This window comes from Cercospora kikuchii, assembly GCF_019650295.1.
Source record: "Cercospora kikuchii DNA, contig_00002, whole genome shotgun sequence".
Lineage (NCBI taxonomy): Eukaryota > Fungi > Ascomycota > Dothideomycetes > Mycosphaerellales > Mycosphaerellaceae > Cercospora > Cercospora kikuchii.
In genome coordinates, this window is record NW_025408583.1 from 2,996,153 (window position 1) to 3,019,641 (window position 23,489).

The following is a 23,489-nucleotide window of genomic DNA, read 5'->3' on the forward strand; positions in this document are numbered from 1 at the left end:
CGGTGAAGAAGGTGCGTAGGAAGTTAATGGTGGCGGTGGTGAGGGTGTGTCGGTGCGGAGCGGTGTGATTGTTGCTGTCGACGGGGAGGTGGGGGTGGTGAGCAGTTTGTTCGAAGATGATGGCATGCAGCAAGCACGTCAGCGTCCAGACCATTCGGAGCGCGGCTCGGAGCTGCGTGCATGGGCAGCGCGGATCGGCGACGACGACCCCGCGAAAAGCACTTTCATCGCGGAGGAAAGCGCGACGCTGCCTTGCTGCCTTCGTTCAGAGGCCGCATGGCATGGAAGGAGGAGGAGCACGTCGCTGGCGGCCTCACCCATCTTCCATCCTCGTCGCGCGCGGTTCCGCCCCATCGCCACCCGCAGCGAGACCCGCTCCGCACCTGGCCTCCGCCGCCGAACAACCATCTTGGCGCGGCATCGGGAGAACCAGGGCGGATTGGTCGCTCACGCGTCGCATGCAGATGACGTCGGCGTGCTGCCCGCAGGAAGCCTCCACACCCATTTTCCTACACCACACACGGCGTGGCAGTCGGCGTGACTGACGTGCCTGGCGCGCTCACGGCAAGCATCAAGACTTCGCCAAGGCGCTAGAAGCGCGACAGAATCGCCTGCAGGGTCACAAGTACGCGCATTGCGAAGTCAGCAAATCAACGCCGTCCGCCGACGCTATCATCGCGAGCACTTGGCGGCGCGTGGTCTTGGCTAGATGCCATCATCACCACTGGCAACGCCGCCGTGCTCGCAGCGCCCTCGCCGTCGACAGCGCCGCGCACCACCTCCGCTCCGCTGAGCACCGCGCGCCGGCAGCAGCGCCATGCTGTGCAGAGCAAGAACTTCCCGCGGCCCCGTGCTTTGTGTGCGAAGCAGCAGCGCCGCTGTCCATACGAGCGGTTGAGGACGCATCTACGGGTCTGCGCCAAGGGCGTTCTTGGAACCCAAGAGACATGCTTTCTTGTCATCCGTCGATTGTGAGTTTTGCTCGACCCAGCTTGCCGCTCCGCGGACGTACATATATGCCATTGCATCACCCCCTCCGCACGTGTGAAGCAAAGCCCATTGACTGTTCTTTATCCGCCATCCTTCGCTAAGCGCTAACGACTCGTTCATGTTGCATTCCTCCGCTTCATTGTTCTCTCCATCCTCTCTCCCCGCCCGCCTATGATCAGGTAACGCCATGGGAAAGCAGCAGAACCCAGCTCTGGAGGAGCATGTCTCCGGACAATCCAACCAACCATTGAGCCAGCCTGCCCACTGCCTGAAGTGGAAGCAGGTCGCCGAGGAGCTCAACGCCGATATCGATGATGGTCTCACCGCGAGCGAGGCCAGCTCGCGATTGGAGCAATTTGGCAAGAATGAGCTCGGGGATGGCAAAGGTGTCAACCCCGGCAAGATCTTGGTCAGGCAAATAGCCAATGCCATGACCTTGGTCCTCATTATTGCCATGGTTGTGTCCTTCGCCATTCAGTCCTGGATCGAAGGTGGTGTCATTGTCGGTGTCATCTTCATCAACATTGCAGTCGGATTTTATGTAAGTATATTACATGATACTTTGAGCTCGCAGAACAGTGGCACTGTCCAGGCAGGGTCATTGCGAGCGGCCAGATGTGCCAAAGCTGAGCGTTCGCTAATCACATGTATCTACAGCAAGAATTCCAAGCCGAGAAGACCATGGATTCACTACGCTCACTCAGTTCGCCAACTGCGCAAGCCGTCCGTGACGGCGAGTCAAAGAGTCTGCCAACCGTCGACATCGTCCCAGGCGATTTGGTCGAGTTGAAAACCGGAGACACTATCCCTGCCGATGTCCGTCTTATCGACGCAGTCAATTTCGAGACTGACGAGGCTTTGCTCACTGGCGAGTCTCTCCCTGTTCGCAAGGCACACAACGATGTATTTGAGCCGGGCACTGGTCCTGGTGACCGTCTCAACGTGGCATACAGCTCCTCGACAGTCACCAAGGGCCGTGCTACCGGTATCGTCTTCGCCACTGGTATGTACACTGAAATCGGATCCATCGCTGCCGCACTTCGAAAGAAGAATAGCAGAGTCAGACCCGTCAAGCGTAACGAGGAAGGCAAGGCCAAGACGTACCGGTACGTTCAAGCCGCCGTCCTTACCTGCACAGATGCCGTCGGTCACTTTCTGGGCGTCAATGTCGGAACACCGTTGCAAAAGAAGCTCTCCAGGTTAGCAGTCTTGCTGTTCTTCATCGCTGTCATCTGCGCTATTATTGTGCTCGGCGCGAACGAATTCCGCAACCAGAGAGAAATCATTATCTATGCAGTGGCTACGGGTCTTTCTATGATTCCTGCGTCGCTGGTTGTCGTGCTCACCATCACCATGGCCGCTGGCACCAATCGCATGGTCGAGCGTCACGTTATTGTCCGAAACTTGAGATCGCTCGAAGCGCTCGGTGCAGTTACAGATATTTGCTCTGACAAGACCGGCACGCTGACTCAAGGTAAAATGGTGGCGAAGAAGGCTTGGGTCCCCGCACACGGAACATACACCATCGATCAAACCGACGAACCATTCAATCCTACCAAAGGCGACATTTCCTTCATCGAGAAAGAGCCACACAAAGTTGAACTCACGGATAAGGACAAGAAGAGTGGCTACGCGGAGCTGTTGCAGAACAACGATGCTCTAAAGGACTACCTGCGTGCTGCTTCGTTGGCCAACCTTGCGACAGTACATCAGACAGATGCTGGCCAGTGGCACGCACGCGGCGACCCGACTGAAATCGCTATCCAGGTTTTCGCATCGCGCTTCCAATGGAACCGCAGGGCATCCACAGCTGGCGACAATCCGGCTATGAAATTGCTCGTAGAGTTCCCCTTCGATTCTGACGTCAAGAAAATGAGTGTCATCTACAGAGATCTCCACACTGAAAAGATGTACGCCTTCACCAAGGGCGCAGTCGAGCGTGTGATTGCTTCTTGCACAACCTATTTCCCAGAGAACGACAAGCCCGCCGTGGAGATGACTGAGGAATACCGCGAAATCATCCTGCAGAACATGGAAGCCCTGGCAAAGCATGGTCTCCGTGTACTTGCACTGGCTAGCCGTGACTACAACGAAACATACGAAGAGGGTGTCGAAATCGATCGCGGTTCAGTTGAGCAAGACTTGGTCTTCCGCGGCCTCATTGGTCTTTACGATCCTCCACGTCCTGAATCCGGCCCTTCTGTCCGCCGTTGCCATGAGGCAGGTATCGAAGTCCACATGCTTACTGGTGACCACCCTGGAACTGCCCGAGCAATTGCTGCACAAGTCGGTATTTTGCCTTCGAAGATGAACGAACTCAGCAAAGATATCGCAGATGCTATGGTCATGACTGCCTCCCAATTCGACGCACTTTCAGACGATGAAATTGACGCACTGCCTGTTTTGCCTCTGGTCATCGCTAGATGTGCACCAAACACCAAAGTCCGCATGATCGAAGCCCTCCACCGACGCAAGAAATTCTGCGCCATGACCGGAGACGGTGTGAATGACAGTCCGTCTCTTAAGCGAGCGGATGTTGGCATCGCTATGGGCCAAGCTGGTTCTGATGTTGCTAAGGACGCTTCTGACATTATCCTGACTGATGACAACTTTGCCAGTATCCTCGCTGCTGTTGAAGAAGGACGTCGTACCTTCGACAACATCCAGAAGTTTGTGCTGCATCTGCTCGCCCAGAACGTCGCCCAGGCCATTGTTCTGCTCGTTGGTCTCGTCTTCAAGGACGATGCTGAGCTCTCGGTATTCCCAATTTCCCCGATCGAAATTCTTTGGATCATCATGATTACCTCTGGTAAGTCGAAACACCACCAGAAGTGGTCGACGGATTTTCGCTAACGCAAAGCAGGTATTCCTGATATGGGTCTTGGTTTCCAAGAAAAGGCACCTGATGTTCTGCAACGCCCACCACAGTCCCTCAAGCGTGGTATCTTCTCCATTGAGCTGATGGTTGACATGGTTGTTCTTGGACTCTGGATTGCAGCACTCTGTCTTAGCGCTTTCGTGCTCGTCCTCTACGGCTGGGGATCCGGTCAAATCGGCGTCGGCTGCAATGAGTCGGTCGGCGATGGTTGTGGGCTTATCTTCCGCGCTCGTGCAACCGCCTTTGCTTGCCTCACTTGGTTCTCGCTGTTCTTGGCTTGGGAAGTCATCGATATGCGCCGATCGTTCTTCCGCATGCAACCAAACTCGGACCGCTACTTCACACAATGGATGTTGGACGTCTGGCGAAACCAGTTCCTCTTCTGGGCCGTTGTGGCCGGCTTCGTACTCATCTTCCCCATCCTTTACATTCCTGTCATCAGTGACGAGGTCTTCAGGCACAGTGGAATCAAATGGGAATGGGGCATTGTCTTCATTGCTTCTGGTCTTTTCTTCGCTGGTGTCGAGGCATGGAAGTGGGCGAAGCGTATCTTTTTCCGCAGGCGAGCTTCGAAGAATGCTAAGGCTGAGGAAGATTTGGAGACGCGTGTTTTCGAGCGATATCTTACTCAGAGCTCCATGGGTGATGAGAAGAAGGTGTGATGAGGGAGTTTGTTGATTGAGATTCACATCTGTTCAGTTTCAGCACTCGAGTGTTGAACTTTTCTCTTTTTGGCACGAAGAATACGGAGGATGATTGCAGTAGATTTGCGTCCGCTTACGATGGCATGATTGGAATTAATGCATAGCATCTGGCGCAGCTTGTTTAGAGAAAGAATCCTTGGAAGTACATTTTGTGATCACGTTTCAACTCATCCTATTTCTACTTCTTGGTGCACGATCGAGAGAGCTTTTCGCCTTGACGTGTGTCATAGTCTCGGATTCTCAAAGATCATACAATGCATGCTGTTTCACGTTGGTGTGCGTGCCATGTGGTGTCAGTTGAGAGTTGTAGGGACTGACTTAGCATTTTTCACAGGAGAACTATCTACAATGCCATTGAACCTGTTCAGCAACAGATCAGTAGGTTCCTGGCATGCGATTATTATCGCCTCCTCCACCGCCGCCGCTACTGTCATTGTTGTTCCCGCTACCTCCTCCGCTGCTACTATTGCCGCTGTTATTGCCGTTCCCTCCGCTGTTGCTCCCTCCACTGTTGTTGTGGTTCCCTCCACCGCCGCCGCTACTGTTGTTTCCACTTCCTCCTCCGCTGCTATTATTGCCACTGTTATTTCCCCCACCACTGCCGTTGTTGCCACTGTTCGAATTGTTTGAGCTTCCCTTGTTGTTTGAAGACGAGTTGTTCGACGAATTTCCTTGGGTGTTGTCATTGTTGTTCGAGGTTGAATTGGAGTTTGAACTACCGTTATTGCTTGACGAATTGTTTTGATTCTGGCCGGACTGGGTATTTGTCGAGTTGTTGGAATTGTCCTTGTTCGACGAATGGTCATTCTTGTTCGAATTCTGATTGCCGCTTGATGAGCTGGATTGGTTATTGCTCGACCCCGACGACTGGTTGTTACCAGAGGATGACTGCGAATTGTGATCATTGTTGTTACTCGCGTTGTTGGTGTGGGAAGACTCGTTGCTTCGTTGGTCTTTGTGTTGGCCTTGATTACTTTGAGAGTTGTTTTGCTGCTGACTCGAACCGCGACGATCATCGTTGTTGCCTTGGCTGTTCGATTGATTGTTGTTCGAACCACGACGTTCATCGTTGTGCTGATTGCCCTGGTTGTTCGATTGACTACCTCCTGACATAATATTAGTTGTATGTCCAAAGCATGCCATTCCACACCTCTGCTCACCACTATTGTTGGAACCCCTCTGGTCTCGCGAATTCTGCTGACCACCCTGATTTCCTTGCTGAGAATTATTCTGCTGCGAGCTAGAGCCACCCTGTTGGTTTCTAGCATTCCACGTTCTGTCAATGACCTGTGACATGTCAGAAGGTGCATCAATTTCGGCATCGCACGAGTACAGACCTGTAGGGTTCGTTGTGCAGTCGGCGTCACAGAAATGCTCGTAACGCTCACACGTTCCTCTGAACCGATCATAAATGCAGCAGCTTCCGCAACGTCATCGTCCAATAGAGGCTCCATGCCTTCCATGAAATCGTCATACAACTTTCTGTCGCCTCCTACTCTTTGTCGGTGGAAATGGGTCGCCACTATGCCAGGTCGGAGGGCTAAGACCTTGATGTTCGTCTCTTGCAATTCTGCTCGGAGGACATTCGTGAAGGCTTCTTGCGCCGCTTTGCTGGAGTGGTAGACAGCCTCGCCAGGAAATGGGGGAACTACTGGAGTCAGCCTAGGGACGAAACACTACGTGCAAGTATGCTCATACCTTCCAAACCCGTCACAGATGTGACGTTCAGGATAGTTCCGCGTTTCCTGTTCTTCATACCCCCGGCGTTGAGCACAGCATAAGCTGCGAACATATAGCCATTGATATTAGTACCTGTCATAGTAACAATGTCCTCGATTTTGAGATCTGGAAATTTCTCTGGAGCTCCGAGAGCCAGGCCTGACATAGTCAATGGTCAGCAGGCTGTGTTGCGAAAGCACATTTGCGACGACTGACCTGCATTGTTGACGAGAATATCGATGTCACCGACTTCTTTGACAGCTTTGCGGACAGCGTCTTCCACCTGATCGTAGCGAGACACATCGGCTGTGCAATAGACGAGTCTTCCAGAGTCGACTTGAAGTTCTCGTGCAAGTTCTTGCAACTTTTTCTCATTTCTGGCCAGAAGAATCAGATTCGCTTTCTGTTTTGCAAGTCGTCTTGCGATGGCAGCGCCAATGCCTGCGTACGGTTTGTCAGCAGTTGTCCAGGTGAGCGTCTCGAAATGTGTCCATACCCATTGAGGCACCGGTGATGAGAACATTCTTGCCTGCTAGAGACATTTTGAGTACAATGAAGCAACGGGAAAGTGCAATGCAATCGAGTATTCTACTGCAGGTACTGTCTACACGAGATGGCACGTTTCATGGCTTCACTGCGGTTTATAGACTGCACGAATGCTTTTCATACGCGTGCTGGGGTTGCCGTCTGTCGTCATCGGCTCCAAGCCGAGTCAGCGCCACCTCTCGCGAGTCAGCTAGACATTTCTGGCTGCTCTGCGAAAGGTAGTGAGCAGCATTCGCGAGTGCTCCCGAGATGGTTGGCCGCATTAGCAGCAAGTGGCGGCTGGTTTTACTGCATGCACTGTGCATGCAGGAACATGAACATGACACGAGATGACAGGAGTGTGCATGTGCCTCAAGCTGGACGTCGACGCTCGTCCTTTTTTGGCTCATGGGATTCCATGCCACATTTGCGTCTCGCGGAGCACAGCACGTTGTTACTGCGATGTACAATGAGTGAGCAGTGTTTCGACAGAAGCTGAGCAGATCGTTGAGCAATCGACGTGAGAGGCGATTTGCAATCCGCTCTTTGTCCGCATTGCCGCCTTTCGAGTCTAACAGAGCTCGGGCGGAGATTGGCGTCAGCATGGGAAGAGCTTCACGTGTTTTGCGTGAGAGATAATTTTACAGCTTGGGCCCCAATGGTTTGAGGGTGCTCTGATCGAACCAGCATTCCTGAATTACCATTGCAGCTGAAGTGTTAGACTTAATATTGGTTATGGCAATCACTAGTCGCACGTCTCAAGCGTCGAGAACTCGGGAACTGTGGTACTCTAAGTCTTTTGTCCTAGCCGTGCAACCTTTTGGCTGAAGGTAGCTCTGGAACATTGTACCCAGATGCCCTAGGGTTGAATGTCTTGGCGCGAGCCGCCCAGGAGCTCGCGGCACTCGTAACGCGGTCAAGTGACGAATGTATAGATTGTCCTGGTACAGTAGTGTCGCGAGTATGGGCCACGGTTACAATTCGGTAGGAGTTCGGCATCCGAATGTTGTTTGTACATGCATGTCGTCCATCTTATGCAGGATCCTCGAAGCCTGTGTCGCTGAGTTGACTGCTCACGCGTGCGCACATTTAGCTACTCGGAAGGCCGATTCCAAGTAGAAAACATGTTCGTAAAGTGGCACCGATATAAACAAAACCGAGGTTCCCGAACCACATCACGTTCCACTTCCAGATGCTGTAGTAGAGCTCCAATCCAGCAGCTTTGCAGGCGTAGATATGGCCAAAGTCGGCGATGAGTAAACCAAGTAGAAGGGTATTCCAGACCTTGCGAGATCTCGTAGAGCGGAGGACCAAAGCTTCGTTTAAGGTGAAGGCAAAATAGAGATTGGCGAGCTGCGACAAAACAACGGACTCGCGAATCGAAATCGCACCAGCATCGGGCACCGTGGCGTGCATGTAGTACTCCTGCTGGAAGTGGGCGAAGTATGCGCCGACGATGGTAGATACAGGTTCTATCCAGAGAAAGAAGAGTGTGTACGGAAGTGGCAATGGGTCGATTGATGCGGTGCGCGGCATGCTGGGCTGGACGCAAGCGCTTTCTTGCGCCTGCGTGTGCCTAGGAGATGGGTCGACGTGTGTTGCACACGGGCGGCGAAGGGTACAGCTGAAGAGTGGTACTGTACCTCAGACGCGCAGATGGTCCGGTGCTGATGGAAGCAGCGTGATGATGGGCTGGAAGCTCGGCACGCGGCGTGGCCGGGATGGTAGCGGAAGGCACGACGGCAGCGCAGGAATTTGTGCAGAGACTGCGGCGGCGAACATGGAACAGCGGGCGTGGCAGAACTGAGGGTGACGGCGGTGACCTCAGGCCTGGGGGCGGCAGCGTCAGCGCAGCAGCAATAGCAGCAGCAACATCATGGCCCATCATCCGCCGGGGAGGGCCAGTCAGCGTACCGGCAAATGACCGTCGTCTGGAACGGCGGGCGTGACTTGTCTGCGATCGGACATGGACCCAGAGATTTACAAGGCCGGGCGACGAGTTTCACGCCTCAAAAGTCTTTCATTCCACCGCCGGAGCAGCGTCGAGCCAGCATTTGCATGTCTCGCCGCACCGCGCCGCTGCTATAAACGTCGCTGCCCAAGGCCTGCACGTCCTGCTGCTGCTGCCGCTGCGTTGCGTTGTGCTGCTTGTTTCCTACCCGTCCTGTCCTTTCGTCGTTGCGCCAGCCAGGGCACACAGACGCTGTCCTCTCATCACCGTTCCAACTATAGATCACTCCTTGCTCTGGACGCTCATCTCTCTTCTTAACGACGCCTCCGCCGCCGCCGCCGCCCACCGCGGCACCACCCTCCTTCCACATCCGCACCGACACTGGTCCTCGACGCCGCTTGCTTTGCATTGGCTGCGAGCAGACTGGCTGCCAGCCTGTCCGGATTCGGCACATACCACACGATCGCAACCACGCATACACGCCTACGCACATCACTTCGCATCCCGACTCCATCCTCAACGCCGTCGCTGCCGCCATGCTCGACGGCGCCGCTTCTGCCTCCTTCGCCGGCCGCTATACCCTCCACCGCCCACGCATGTCAGACGAGCGACCGCACACCGTGCATGCCTCGTCCTCCTTAACACTCGACTTTGCCGGCGGGCAGGAGAATCAGCCGCTCGACTACGAATCATCGTCCGACAGCGACGACCACACGCCGCGAGCATCTGCTGCTGGCCCCAGCAGCTACGACAAAGGAGCGGCCTTCCTGTCGCAGCGACGCATCTCCCGCGACGATACCGCCAACGACGTCCACGTGCTCACCGCGTCACCTGCTACTACAGCCGCCAATGCCGATGCATTTGGGCTATGGGAGGACATACCGCCGCACCTTACGGAGCAGGAGTTCCATCTGCAACAGGCCCACGCTTCACGCGCGAGAAAGCCTCTCTCTCCCCTGCAGGCCGAAGCACCGCACGTCGATACAGCCAAGTCCGCTTCCATCGGCAGGCGGCTGTCCAGGTACTCGAGGGACCGCGTGAATACACTGCGTGAGAACATGCACCGCTACACCCTGCCCGTGTCACGCGGCCGGAGGTCAAGCACCCCCAACCCCATTGACAGTCATGAGCCGGCGTGCATCAATCCTGCCTTACTTACCAAACAACAACCCACCTCGCCATCCAAGCGCAGCGCTCGACACGAAAACGACAGACCTCGAAAGTACCGTAACAATTTCTTCCCTTTGGGTGATCGCAAGGACACACCAGCACCAAGCAATACCTTGGGCCTGCCTGTCCGACCTGCCATCGGGAGTCGCTTCACTCCTTCCATTGGTTCTGCGCCAGGAGGTGACGCTGCCCGTAAGGCCGCTGCCATGCACAATCACCACTTCCTACCGGCTGGCTCGTTGGCAGAATGGGTAGGCTCCAACCAAGATTTGCACGACCGTCGTCATCACCTGGGCTCCATGAGCAGCGCAGCAGACAGCGGTGCAGACTTGTCCACATACAGCGGCTCTGACTTGGGCTCTGTTCGTGACCCCGACGGAGACGTGGACATGCTTGAGCCCGAGCCAGCCAATCACGACTTTACCAGAATCTTCCCGGAAGAGCTGTCTCTCCTCGTCTTCCAGCACTTGGACGCGCCAAATCTGCTCAACGCCGAACAGGTATGCCGAAAGTGGCACTCAATGGCTACGGACGTATCCGTGTGGCGCACCATTTTCCTTCGCAGATATCAACGTCAAGTATACACCGACCCACCACCAGTCCAAGTGGGAGGCAAAGGCATAGGTCTTGCAAACCGAGCCAACCAGGAATGGCGAAAGATGTACAAAGCGCGCGTCGAACTCGAGAAAAACTGGCGTGCTGGTGCCGATGAGGCAGGCAAGGCTGTGTATTTGTCGGGGCATACTGATAGTGTCTACTGCCTACAATTCGACGAAGGTGAGTTGATTCCCTAGCTGACATAACAGTCACGTGACCTAATTTTCTCTAGCAAAAATAATCACGGGAAGCAGAGATCGCACGATCCGCGTATGGGACATCAATACCTATCAATGCCTCCGCGTCATTGGAGGACCAAATGTGAAGCCAGTAGCGGGGCCTAAAGTGCTCCGCACTGTCGACTACCCATCATTCCACATGGCGACTGCTAGTGTGAATGGCACGGCATACGGCGACAACATTTATCAGGAGCCTAAATACTATCACGATGCCAGCATTTTATGTCTTCAGTACGATGAAAAGATCCTGGTGACGGGATCCTCCGATGCGGATTTGATTGTCTGGGATATCAAGACTTACGAACCGATTGCACGTCTGCGCAAGCATGTTGGTGGTGTCCTGGACGTTGCGCTGGATGCTAAGCACATCATTTCTTGCAGCAAGGACTCGAAAATCATCGTGTGGGATCGCGAGACTTTGCAAGCGAGGGGCGAATTGATCGGCCACAGAGGTCCTGTCAATGCCGTTCAATTGCGAGGCCATTTGCTTGTCAGTGCAAGCGGAGACGGCATTGCCCGCTTGTGGGACATCAATCAAATGAAGCTGATCAAAGAATTCAGCCCAAAAGAGCGAGGCCTTGCTGCTGTGGAGTTCAGCGAGGACATGAAGCATGTCTTGGCTGGTGGCAACGACAACATCACCTACAAGTTCGAAACTGATACTGGACGGGAGGTGATGCAGTATACTGGCCACTCGCAGCTCGTCCGTTCGCTGTGGCTGGACAGCGCAAACGACAGGGTCGTGTCTGGAAGCTACGATCTGGATCTTCGCGTGTACGACTTCACGACTGGCCAGGAACTCTGGCGTGGGGAGGAATGGACGACGAGTTGGATGCTCGCAGCCAAATCGGACTACCGTCGAATCGTGGCTACGAGTCAGGATGGTCGGATTTTGATCGTCGATTTTGGAATCCTGAAGGGCGCACCGACATACCAATCGCGGGACGGCATGCCCATTGAGAACATCGAACTGCTCCGAGGTATCGAACATACCAGCGAAATCAAATTCCGAGACCCTTTCGAACGCAGAGACAACGTCAACCGCAGGTCTTAGGTCGATCCTGTAGCGATGTCGACGGCTGCCCCATCTGATGAACACGACTGGTCTTTTGTCACCACCGTTTCGTCGCGTAGCAGTCTCTCGCAATTGGAACTAGCAACTAGCGATTCGTTTGACTGGAACGACGAGGCCTTGGAAACTGTAACTCCATTGTACGGAGAATCATGTGCATGCATGCACATAATGACGGGGGCACGACGAGTATAGAAAGCCCTTCTGCTAATGTTTGGATGTTCACGGAGGCATTGACAGCGTCCGCATGGCGAAGCATATTTCTTTTTATCATGCAGTGACTTGGCGCGTGTAGCGAGGAGCAGGAAATCTTCAATAGTATGAGCATATTGCAAAGCATAAATTCATCATTCTCTTCATCCAAAACGTATTCTACGCACACTATGTAGCTCCATTGCAAAGACGGACTGTGATTCGCGTCGTGTGGTCGTACAACATGATCTGCTTGACTGATAAAATAAGGGGCAATTGGCAGACGGACATGTGAAAGCGGACCTTCGCGCTAGAGGACCCACCCCGGCCACCTCGCGCATCATCACGGCTTTGTTCACGTCCTCCTTCTTACTTCTGGTTCCGTTCATCTTAACAGTTGGTTGACAATAACAATATTTCTGAAGAAAGAGATCGGCAGTTCAACGCTGACCGTGCGTGCATCACACTCGCCGCCATGTCCGCCGACCGCAAAGTAGCCGTCAACGGCGCATCGTCCGCATACAATCCGTCCACACAAGACAGCATCAATCTCGCCTTGCTCCAGAACGGGGGCATACGACGCATTCAGACATCACTCCACGAGCGACTTGACGCGGCAGGCTGGACTCAGAATGTACGCGATTACGTGGAGAAGCTGTTCCGCAGTGGAGATGCGCAGAGCTATGATGAGGCCATGAAGCTGGTCATGCAACATGTTGCGCTGCAAGGGGAGAGTGGAAGTGGGAATATGACGAATGGGACCGGGGGACCGGACTTGACGATTCCACGGGAGGTTGCGAAGGATGGTGCGGAGGTGGTGAAGAAGGAGCTGCGACAGGTGGTGAGGATGGGGGATAAGTGAGCTGCGAGGAGAGAGGGATAGATGAAGGACTGGTATGAGAGGAATGTGTACCGGTTCAGGACCATGATGCTGCATACGCTTTGGATTGGACGGACACGGACCGCAACATGGCGATCGGGTATGCGAGATTTACTTGTGGTCTCTTCTGCCGCCCGCATTGAGGACACGTTGGCTATTACAGACGGCCCAGACGGGCACTGTGGCGACTGCAGCGATCTCAGAAGCGACGATATGAGCTTGATCGAGAGAGAACGCTTTCCCGTCAGCTCATGGCTAGCGACAGCCGCGGCTACGAGAGAGTGGTATTCGTCCACGACAGAAGGACAAACAACGAATGAATTATGGCAAGCAAACGCAGAAGACATGACGGGACAATGAATTGCGTAGAGTGGGGGTCACGCAACAGTCTGGCCACTTTCATCAATTTGACTTCAACCGAAATATGATTTGATGTTATTGGGCCTGCTGAATTGCTTCTGTGAGCTTGGGTTGTCCTCACGCGTAATTTGCTCAAAATGGGTCAATACTACGCCCCAACGACTACTCAGCAAGCAGGAATCCGCATTGCTGTCTGCTTTGATACGCGTCTAATCAAGTCAACCGACACTTGCTAGTGCTCACTCGATATTGCATCTGCCTGTTGTCGGAAAATATGCTAGCGACCAGGATGAGTATGACTGGAAATTCTCAATGACCATCGGGTTCGGCAAAGATGCGGACATGTCATTTGTGCGCAATGTTTGTTGCGTGAAAACGGCGCCCTGAGGAAGCTCGACAAGCTCACTCGAGGCTCACTTGCTTTCCACATGCAAAATCACCCCCAGGCAGCAACTCGCGCCATTCGCAGCTGCACCCTAAAAGCTTCCGTTTGCACAAACAATAAACGTGCCACTTTGCCCAACTCTTCATCCACATCACCTTTCAACCTTCCACCTTCGAACGTCGCTCATCCAATTCCGATCCCAGCCAGGCGACTACCAACACCAACAACAGCGGTCCAACGTCACCACAAGACAGTCAAGATGGCTTACGGCGCCTACTCGAGCACCAATGCCGTCTCGGTGCCCGGCAGGTCAGTTCTACGTCCGCCAGACCACTCAAGAGGAAACTGACTTGACCTAGGATCAAGTGCAACCGTTGCAAAGAGGTTAAGGGCTCGACGGCTTTCTCCAATAAGCAGCGCGGGGACCTCGCCGACCACATGAGGTCGAACCCGAAATTCAACGCTGCCAATCAGGCTATCATCTCCTGCATTCCCTGCACTGGCCGTCAAGTCACCGAGTTGCACTGCTACTATTGCGACATGGATAAGGGGCTGGACAAGTTCTCGAAGGCGCAGCGTAAAACGCCCGATCACGCAGTGCGTCAATTGCAGTTTTGGTCGGAGCGAGACTGTGCTGACTATAAATCAGATTTGCTGGAAGTGCGCTGAGGAGAAGGCAAACTACGAGCCAGGCGCAGAGGAGGGTGACGAGAGCTCTGGCGGCGGCTCGAACGACTCGGACGAGGAGAGCGACGACGATGTAAGCCGTAGCAACTCCCTTCAAGTCCACCATTACTCCCACTAATCTTGAGAAGGACTTCACCCTCCCAGCGGAGAGTGCCACCAACTCCCAGAGTGGCACCGTGCGCGGCACCTACTCTTCACGTGCCGGCGTCTCTCTGCCCAGCAACGCCGGCTCTACCAACATCGGCACCAGCACGGCTGGCAACTCGAAGGCTTCGAGCTCCATTTTGCGCTCTACCACCAACAGCAACGCGACATCTTCTGGTGGTGGCAAATTCGCAAAGGTCAAGGCCGTTCCCCGCAAGATTGTCTACGACAAGGCGACCGAGGAGCGCAATGAGGCGAGCGATGTCGATAGCGATGCGTACTGCATCTCTGACAGCGACTAAGCCAACCTGAGCGAAGTGGACATCGTCTGCTGAGTCGTGTTTCTGCGAAGAGATGCGGAACTTCGATCACGGACGGCGAGAAGATCCACGCGACAAGTCACAACCACCACACAAGGATTAACACTCTGAGAGCATGAGCGAGCAAGGAGTGGTGTGATCTGTACATTAACAGAATATCTACAGAGGGTGTTCTATAGAGCGTGCTAAAGAATTAAGCATGCAATGCAAAGGGTTGGGTGAGGAAGTCGAGTGTGTACTCGACATGCCTGGCTCTCAAATCGATCCAGTACTCCGTTCCGTAGACCAACAAATAGGCGCCGTGCCCAACCCCTATGGAGCGCCCGAAATCGGAAAATGCCTGGTGCGGCGATGTGTTGTGTTTGATAAAGTCCCAAACAAAAAATTTCAAACAGAAAAGGGTATCAAAGTCCAGTCTTTGTGCAATGAGTGTGGTGTCCACTTGTAGTGGCGGTGTCGGTTAGGTTAGTATTCGTCTTCCTCGTCGTCCGGAATCCCTGTGAGGCTTGATAGACTGCTCCACAGTTCCTGCCACGCGCTCTTGTGCGGCACACTGAGCAACGTGGCTTCCTCTAGAATAGTTTCTTCATCTTCTTCGACGTCTTGGTAAAGATCCTCGTCCGCTTCAGCGGGCTCGGAGATGTGGATGGCACATCCCTGTGTGCCGGTAAAAGAATAATCGTGATCTTCAGTTTCCTCCTCTTCCTCGTACGTTTCTTCAATATCCTCCTCCTGGTCGTCTCCTGAAACTTCCTGAAGGCCTCCTTGTGTGATAAAATGGGGCTCATCCTCATCAAGAGGATAAGCAATAGAAATATCTGTCTGCGTGTCTTGATCTGCATACGACCTTGGAAGGCTTTCTGCATCTGCTTTATTGGCGGTGAAATCGAAGGGATCGCCTGCAGCGGAGCCTGTGGAACCACCCAAGGTCACAGGCTGTACTGTCTGCTCCGTAATTACCGTTTCCTCTCCATTCTGCGGAATCCTCTGAGTGCTGTCTGTGCGCTTGATAGTAAGACTAGTGATGCGTCCGCGGTCTTCGCGGACAGTCTCCAGTTGCCAATCAATCTCATCTTGTGCAGTAATATCAGAATTGGCCCTCGCACTGTCCTTGCGGACTGGCGAGGTGGGAATGCCATACTTGCTTCTTCGACGCTTAAAACGAGCTTCAACGTCCTGCCAGTCTGAATCTGTCCGCCAGCGGTCCATCTCAGACAAAATCTCGTTCTTCTTGGTGCGCTGCTCGCTTGACAGCTGAGTATTGTTAATGTTTCGAAGATCATCAATGTCAACTTCCAACGACTTCATCTGCAGCTTCAAGAACAGCAGCTCGCTGTACTCGAAGCCAAGATCCTGACGCAAGCCTTCATTCTCAGAGCGGAGCTGCTCGATCTCAGCCTCCTTCTCCTCGATCACGGTGTAATGACGCTCGTGCAGCTCAGAAAAGTCTGCATGACGCTGGCGCAGTTCAGCCTGGACAGTGTTGAGCTTCTCCAGAAGTTCTTGCGTCTTGCCCAGGTACCAGGTGCGTTCAGCCTGGTATTGCTTGAGCGTAGCAACTTCCTCGTCGAAGATCTTGCTGCTGGCGACGCTGCTATCTAAACTGTTGCATGATTGGCATGAAGGGCCGCGGCTGTGTTGGGGCGTTTGCACGGTGATCTTCTCCCCCGACATGAATATCGCTGAGTCATCCAAGTCAATGGGCAACTGCGAGTGGGCATGCAAAGATTCCAGCTCAGCATCGATCTCGGCCAATTTGCGACCAACCAGGCTGATTGCCTGGTGGCCTTTATCCGACTGGTCGCGCATGAGCTGTGATTGCAGCTTATTCATCTTCACGAGTAGCGCTTTGGTCTCCATCGATGGTGCGGGCACATTGGTATTGAGCGCGGATCGCGCATCATCGGAGAAGTAGTCCGAGAATGGCGACTGCTGCAGCGAAGACGTTCGCCGCGAGGTCTTGGCTGGAGTGAGCGGGGCGCCGTTGGTGGAACGCGCCATGGTTCCGGGATACTTGGCAGAGGACGCACTGCTGTGACTCGAAAGGCGTGAGAGCGGACTGCGACTGTATTCGCTCGGGGAAGGACTCGGAAAGCTGCCTAGGCTGATGTTCTGAGCGCGACGATGCGCGCGCTGCTCGGTGCTCAGCACGGGAGCGCGCGGCGTGTAGGACGTCTTGACGCGTTGATGACTGCGCTGAGGGCGCTCCGAGAGATGGTACTTGGAAGATGGGCCAAAGGGAAAATGCCACGATGGCAGCGTCGGAGAAGCAGACGCCAACGTCTTATTAGGAGTAGGGGAAGCAGCAGAAGCAGAAGCAGAACAAGAAGGTGAAGGAATGACAGAAGAAGACCAGGAGGAGGAATGAGAGGGCAAGGAGGCCTGCGGTGAAGTCGGCGCCGTCATCATGGTAGCTCGTGCCAAAGAGACCAAGATTTCGTACGCGCGCTTGCAACCTCAAAAGCCAGCCTGTCCTCCCACCTCACGTTTGATGTGCGGTGGTGATGGGCGATAAGGTTCGCGGCATGATGAAAACGTGGACGGAAGGCTTTTCCACATGGCGTGGCACTCGGTCCGCCCCATTGGGAATAGCATCCTCTCGGCAAGTCTTGCGCGCCTTTCGCAGCACATGTGAATCACGGCTTTGGTACAAAACGACCTCTCCAGCATCAACGCCTTCTTTGCAGAATTACCAGGTCCGGCGGCCCACTCGATGAGCGCGTTCGTGTTCCTGACATCGCCTAGACCGGTCCCCTAACCCGACCTCGCAATGGCCCCCACGGTACATTTGTCCTCGAGCCCTCCTCCACGTGGCCATGACATTGACGCAGCTGTAGATAGCTGTGCAGCCATCGCTGGCCGACGTTCAAAAGATCATCGATGATAGCAAGAGCTTTGCGAATGCTCCTAACCTCATCCCAATATGCACATCCATTCCCTCCGAGTTTCTGACTCCCACTTCGATATACCTCAAGGTCGCTGCCAGGTACGCAGCGCTTTACACTTCTTTCGGAGGAACAGAGCTGATTCAAGAATAGCTCGCGCTCAAAGCAGTCCTTCTTATTCGAATCCGCAGCGACCTCTGAGACCATTGGTCGATATAGCTTCGTCGGTGCCGATCCTCGCAAGACTCTGGTGTCCGGACCAAATCATGGACTCGAAGCCGATCCTTTACCGCAGCTCGCTGCAGAGCTCGAAAAGTATCGCGTTGCGCAGATACCAGCACTGCGGCTGCCGCCATTGACCGGTGGTGCGATTGGCTATGTCGGCTATGACTGTGTCAAGTACTTCGAGCCGAAGACAAAGCGATCGATGAAAGATGTGCTAGAGGTGCCGGAAAGCTTGTTCATGTTATACGATACCGTGGTGGCTATGGACCATTTCTTTCAAAAGGTGGTGGTGATTAGCTATCTGCATGTGCCCTCGTCCGAAGCGAAATCGGACGCAGTGGCAGAGGCGTACGAGAAGACCAGGAACGACATTGCGGAATTGGTGAAGGCTTTGAAGAGCAAGGATCTGCCTCTGCCACCACAAGGGCCGATCAACCTGCAGCAAGAGTATAAGAGTAACATTGGCCGTCCTGGGTACGAAGCACATGTGACGAGGTTGAAGAAACACATTGTGCAGGGAGACATCATCCAGGCAGTGCCATCTCAGCGCATTGCTCGCCCAACCAGTTTACATCCGTTCAACCTCTATCGGCATCTTCGAACGGTGAACCCATCTCCCTACCTGTTCTACCTGGATTGTGAGGATTTCCAAATTATTGGTGCGAGCCCAGAAGTACTGGTCAAAGAAGAGAACGGACGGATCATCACGCATCCCATCGCGGGAACAATCAAGCGCGGAGCAACGCCGGCAGAAGATCAAGAGCTTGCAGACACACTTCATGCGAGTATCAAGGATCGAGCAGAGCACGTTATGCTGGTGGATCTCGCGCGGAACGATGTGAACCGTGTGTGTGATCCCTTGTCGACCCGAGTCGATCAGCTCATGGTCGTTCAAAAGTTCAGCCATGTGCAGCATTTGGTGTCGGAAGTGTCGGGTATCTTGCGGCCGGGCAAGACGCGTTTCGATGCTTTCCGCTCCATCTTCCCTGCTGGCACAGTGTCTGGTGCGCCCAAGGTGAAAGCCATGGAGCTGATCGCGGAGCTCGAAGGCGAGAAGCGAGGAGTGTACGCTGGCGCGGTCGGGTACTTCGGGTATGGCACGATCAATATTACGAGCGGGCAGGAGACCGAAGGTGCCATGGACACGTGCATCGCGCTGCGCACGATGATGACCAAGGACGGCGTTGCGTACCTGCAAGCCGGTGGAGGCATCGTTTTCGATAGCGATGAGGGGGATGAGTATGAGGAGACGATCAACAAGCTCGCAGCCAATATGAGGTGTATCGAGCAGGCGGAGCAGATCCATCACGAGGAACAGCAAGGTGGGATCGACACGCAGCCGGTAGAGTCTTGCTAGAGTTCATAGCGACGGAGAAGTGACGAGTCGACGAGCAAAGCGGTGTCGAGGTACCTGTGCACTCAATAGTCCATACTTCTGCTTTGGGTGCACGAAAGTCTCACCGACTATGAGACAGCGGGAATTCCGTCATAGCGCGATGCGGAGGCACGCCGAGCGCAGGGTGCGTGTGGAGGGCGTGTGGAGATCGATGCATCGCAGTGCAGTTGTTGGCAACACTGCCGTCGCCTCTGTCTCTCGCGATGGCCGTCTCTGCACCGGTTGACGCGTTGAAGCAAGCGTGTGGCCCGCGGCAGACTGACCAAAAACTCACGTCCGGCCGGTGCACGCGAGGATCAGCGATGCACATCATCCACAGCAAGCAGCACGGACTGCGGGCCGGTCGTCATTGGCGCTACGAATTGTTGGGAGCTCAATGGTCGCTTCCGCTGAAAATGTGCAAACGAAGGCGAAGGCGATCAGGCACACGGCCGCGTGCAGACTCGCAGCTGCATGAGCTGTATCATCGTGTCGTCTAGTCGCGTGGCTGCTGCTTCTTTCTTTCACTCTCCCGTCGTGCCATCTCTCCATCTCTCTGCTCCCACCCACCAGCCCCGCCAGTACACACATCCGCTCATTGTCTGCATTGCATTGCACTGCATTACTCGCCCGCCCGGCTGCATTACTCGCACTCACCGTCGGGTGCGTCCTATCGATATCAACCACCGACCCACCGTGACGACTGCCACCGACTCTCCTCCTCCGCACATCGATTCCCCACCATTGCAACTGCAACGTCTGCCTCGACTACCTGGAGTGCCGGCACTCCTGACGCCGGGCCGTGAACATGGTCTACATTGACAACCAACAGGTCCTCAGTGCCGAGGAGCGACGCCTGCGTGAGGACAGTGCTCGCGAAAAGTACTGGAAGAAATGGGGACCCTACACGGCCGAACGACAGTGGGCAACAGTCCGCGAGGACTATTCGTGCGTCCATAGACCCATCTGCTCAGCAGCAAAGCTTCCGCTAACGTAGTGGCAGCAACGATGGCGACGCCTGGAGCTCCTTCACCTATGACATGGCGAGATCGCGTGCCTTCCGCTGGGGCGAGGACGGCATCGCTGGCGTGTCTGACACTCACGGCCGCCTCAACTTCGCCTTCGCCTTTTGGAACGGCAAAGAGTGAGCCAACCTCAACTTCCTGGTCTGGCTTCGCCGTGCTGACCATTATCTAGCGGCCACCTCAAAGAACGTCTTTTTGGACTTTCCAATCCTCAAGGTGTGCACGGCGAGAGTATCAAAGAATGCCACTTTCACCTCGACAATACCCCGACTCACTCCTACATGAAATTCCTCTACAAGATGCCTCAAGATCCCTTTCCCTACGAAGATTTGATCAAGACCAATGCGAGCCGAACCAAGAAAGAGAGAGAATACAATCTTGTGGATACCGGCATCTTCAAGAACAACAAGTATTGGGACATCTTCATTGAGACTGCGAAAGAGGCCGACGATCCAGATGAGCTTTTGTTCCGTGTCACAGCGTACAATCGAAGCTCAGAGCCTGCGAAGCTGCATATCTTGCCTCATGCATGGTTTCGCAACACATGGGCATGGGGCTACGACTCTACCAAGCCAAGCATCGAACAGCTAGATTCCCTGTCCGCTCACATCAAGCACAAGGAACTTGGAGAACGGTACTTCCAGTGCTCTCCGTCGCCAAACAGCTGTGGCCGCGAGACGGACATTGAGCCCGAATTCCTCTTCACCGACAATGACACCAATTATGTCGACCTCTGGGGAGCGAAACAGAACAAAACCCCGTACGTCAAGGACGCCTTTCACAAGCGTGTCGTGCACGGCGACAAGAAAGCCGTCAATCCAGAGAAGAAAGGAACGAAGAGTGCTGCTTGGTATGCATTCGATCAGGGTCAGGGCGTTCTACCCGGAGAGTGTGCTGTCGTTCGTCTTCGAGTCTCGAAGAAGGCTGCAGAAGGATACATGGATGAGGAGCACTTCGACAACGTCATGGAACAACGTTTGGCGGAAGCCGACGAGTTCTACTACAAGCTCAATCCAATGCCCATGACCGACGATCTTCGCAACATTCAGCGTCAGGCTCTGTCTGGTATGATGTGGTGTAAACAATACTACCACTTTATTTGGGATCAGTGGGCAAACGGCGATCCGGCCATGCCTCCACCACCGCCGGAACGGAAGCATGTCCGTAACGCCCAGTGGAAGCACATGCATCTGGACGATATCTTGTCCATGCCCGACTCCTGGGAATACCCCTTCTTCGCCGCGTGGGATACTGCCTTCCACTGCATACCCTTAGCCATGATCGATCCTGATTTTGCCAAGAAGCAGCTCGACCTCTTCACCCGCGAATGGTACATGCACCCGAATGGGCAGCTACCGGCCTACGAATGGAACTTTGGCGACGTGAACCCACCAGTCCATGCGTGGGCGACGTTCCGCACATTCAAGATCGAGCGCAAGATGTATGGCCGCGAAGATCTCGACTTTCTCGAGCGCGTCTTTCAGAAGCTGCTGCTGAACTTCACGTGGTGGTGCAATCGCAAGGACTTCGATGGCAAAAACGTCTTCGAGGGCGGCTTTTTAGGCCTCGACAACATTGGCCTGTTCAACAGATCAGACCCTTTGCCCACTGGAGGAACCCTGGAGCAAGCAGACGCGACAGGCTGGATGGGCTTTTACTGCTTGTGCATGCTCAACATTGCCCTGGAGCTCGCCAAGCATCGTCGCATCTACGAAGACATTGCATCCAAGTTCTTCGAGCACTTCATTCTCATTTCCGATGCGATGCAGTACCGGTCGGGCTCCGAATCCAAGTCTTTGTGGAATGAAGAAGACGGCTTCTACTACGACGCGATATCTTGGGGTGGGCCATGGACACATCAGATGCCTGTTCGGTCTCTGGTTGGACTCATTCCAATGTACGCCACTCTCACGCTGGAGCCGCAGGTCATTAATCGCTTCCCGCAGTTCAAGAAGCGTCTTGAATGGTTCATCGAAAACAAGCACGAGGTCATCTCCCGCAACATTGCCAGCATGAAGCGTCGGGGCAAGGACGAACGTCTCCTCCTTTCGTTCGTCAACGAAGACCGCCTACGATGCATTCTGAAGTACATGCTTGACCCCAACGAATTCCTGAGTCCTTTCGGCATTCGGTCCTTGTCCAAATTTCACAAAGACCATCCGGTATCCATGGATGTGAATGGGCAAACCTATTCTGTCGGCTACGTTCCCGGTGATTCGGACAGTGGGCTATTTGGCGGCAACAGCAATTGGCGAGGACCTTGTTGGCTCGCGGTCAACTTCTTGCTCATCGAAGCACTGTTGCGTTTCTACATGTTCTACGGCAGTACGTTCAAGGTTGAGTGCCCGACTGGATCTGGCGACTATATGCACCTCGGCCACGTCGCGGAGGAGATTCAGCACAGGCTGCAGCACTTGATGTCCTCAGGACCCGATGGACGTCGTGCGATCTACGATGGCAACGACATGCTCGACTTTGACCCGCACTGGAAAGACTACCTGTGGTTCTTCGAGTACTTTGACGGCGACACTGGACGCGGTCTCGGCGCTACTCACCAGACCGGCTGGACGGGCCTCATCGCCAAGATCATCCAGGATACTGGGTAAGTGACTGCTCTCTGGTCTCATCCTCTGCGTTACTGACCTCTTGCCAGCACAAATTGTCGTCTCCCACAGACACCGCGCACGCCTAGTAGTGCGGCTGCGCATTACTTCGATGACACGTTCAGCCGGCAACGTCGTGCCTCACTCGCAAGTGGCCGAAAGAGCCCTAGACTTGCTCGCTCGCTCACACGAACACGATCGATCGGCGCTAGAAGCGACTGGAGCGCCACAAATGGGGACGGCGACACTCATGCGTCCGGAGACGATGCCGATGAGGCATTCACTAACGGAAAGCCTGAACGAGCATGGTCTATCTACCAAGATGATGCCAATGGCAATAAACCTCGACCAGAAGATGATCCCGATGATCCCATCAACAGATATGTCACGGAGCAACTGCAACGAATCAAGAGCAACGAGAGTCACGAGCATGCTGAAGAGTTGGCGGCACAGAACGACGGCGCGAATGATGATCTATGATCTGCTTTTTTGAGGCAAACGATGAACGGCGCATTTTTAAGCTTCTTGTACCTACCTTATTGACAGCAAGATTACTATGGACG

General features: G+C 54.3%; 9 protein-coding genes across 9 annotated transcripts; 6 read left to right on the top strand and 3 right to left on the bottom strand.

Annotated features, from left to right (window-relative positions):
* Window positions 1-1,177: 1,177 nt before the first annotated feature.
* CKM354_000341200 (uncharacterized protein) lies at window positions 1,178-4,530 on the top strand (the record flags this gene model as incomplete). Its single annotated transcript, XM_044798610.1, has 3 exons — window positions 1,178-1,531; window positions 1,648-3,799; window positions 3,854-4,530. 3 exons carry the CDS (start codon window positions 1,178-1,180, stop codon window positions 4,528-4,530), a joined length of 3,183 nt encoding a protein of 1,060 aa, XP_044654545.1.
* Window positions 4,531-4,947: 417 nt separating this feature from the next.
* On the bottom strand, window positions 4,948-6,833 carry CKM354_000341300 (uncharacterized protein; the record flags this gene model as incomplete). Its single annotated transcript, XM_044798611.1, has 5 exons — window positions 4,948-5,859; window positions 5,910-6,220; window positions 6,271-6,450; window positions 6,508-6,732; window positions 6,788-6,833. 5 exons carry the CDS (start codon window positions 6,831-6,833, stop codon window positions 4,948-4,950), a joined length of 1,674 nt encoding a protein of 557 aa, XP_044654546.1.
* A 1,072-nt stretch (window positions 6,834-7,905) lies between these two features.
* Window positions 7,906-8,352, bottom strand: CKM354_000341400 (uncharacterized protein; the record flags this gene model as incomplete). The annotated part of the gene is made up of 1 exon (XM_044798612.1): window positions 7,906-8,352. One exon carries the CDS (start codon window positions 8,350-8,352, stop codon window positions 7,906-7,908), a length of 447 nt encoding a protein of 148 aa, XP_044654547.1.
* Window positions 8,353-9,303: 951 nt separating this feature from the next.
* On the top strand, window positions 9,304-11,827 carry CKM354_000341500 (uncharacterized protein; the record flags this gene model as incomplete). The annotated part of the gene is made up of 2 exons (XM_044798613.1): window positions 9,304-10,714; window positions 10,767-11,827. 2 exons carry the CDS (start codon window positions 9,304-9,306, stop codon window positions 11,825-11,827), a joined length of 2,472 nt encoding a protein of 823 aa, XP_044654548.1.
* Window positions 11,828-12,512: 685 nt separating this feature from the next.
* Window positions 12,513-12,899, top strand: CKM354_000341600 (uncharacterized protein; the record flags this gene model as incomplete). Its single annotated transcript, XM_044798614.1, has 1 exon — window positions 12,513-12,899. The coding sequence occupies one exon, from the start codon at window positions 12,513-12,515 to the stop codon at window positions 12,897-12,899; it is 387 nt and encodes a 128-aa protein (XP_044654549.1).
* Window positions 12,900-13,921: 1,022 nt separating this feature from the next.
* Window positions 13,922-14,795, top strand: CKM354_000341700 (uncharacterized protein; the record flags this gene model as incomplete). Its single annotated transcript, XM_044798615.1, has 4 exons — window positions 13,922-13,971; window positions 14,022-14,259; window positions 14,312-14,422; window positions 14,478-14,795. 4 exons carry the CDS (start codon window positions 13,922-13,924, stop codon window positions 14,793-14,795), a joined length of 717 nt encoding a protein of 238 aa, XP_044654550.1.
* A 483-nt stretch (window positions 14,796-15,278) lies between these two features.
* On the bottom strand, window positions 15,279-16,814 carry CKM354_000341800 (uncharacterized protein; the record flags this gene model as incomplete). Its single annotated transcript, XM_044798616.1, has 1 exon — window positions 15,279-16,814. The coding sequence occupies one exon, from the start codon at window positions 16,812-16,814 to the stop codon at window positions 15,279-15,281; it is 1,536 nt and encodes a 511-aa protein (XP_044654551.1).
* A 769-nt stretch (window positions 16,815-17,583) lies between these two features.
* Window positions 17,584-19,280, top strand: CKM354_000341900 (anthranilate synthase TRP2; the record flags this gene model as incomplete). Its single annotated transcript, XM_044798617.1, has 3 exons — window positions 17,584-17,595; window positions 17,651-17,799; window positions 17,852-19,280. The coding sequence occupies 3 exons, from the start codon at window positions 17,584-17,586 to the stop codon at window positions 19,278-19,280; spliced, it is 1,590 nt and encodes a 529-aa protein (XP_044654552.1).
* An 826-nt stretch (window positions 19,281-20,106) lies between these two features.
* Window positions 20,107-23,406, top strand: CKM354_000342000 (uncharacterized protein; the record flags this gene model as incomplete). The annotated part of the gene is made up of 4 exons (XM_044798618.1): window positions 20,107-20,246; window positions 20,296-20,442; window positions 20,496-22,925; window positions 22,977-23,406. The coding sequence occupies 4 exons, from the start codon at window positions 20,107-20,109 to the stop codon at window positions 23,404-23,406; spliced, it is 3,147 nt and encodes a 1,048-aa protein (XP_044654553.1).
* Between the last annotated feature and the right edge of the window lie 83 nt (window positions 23,407-23,489).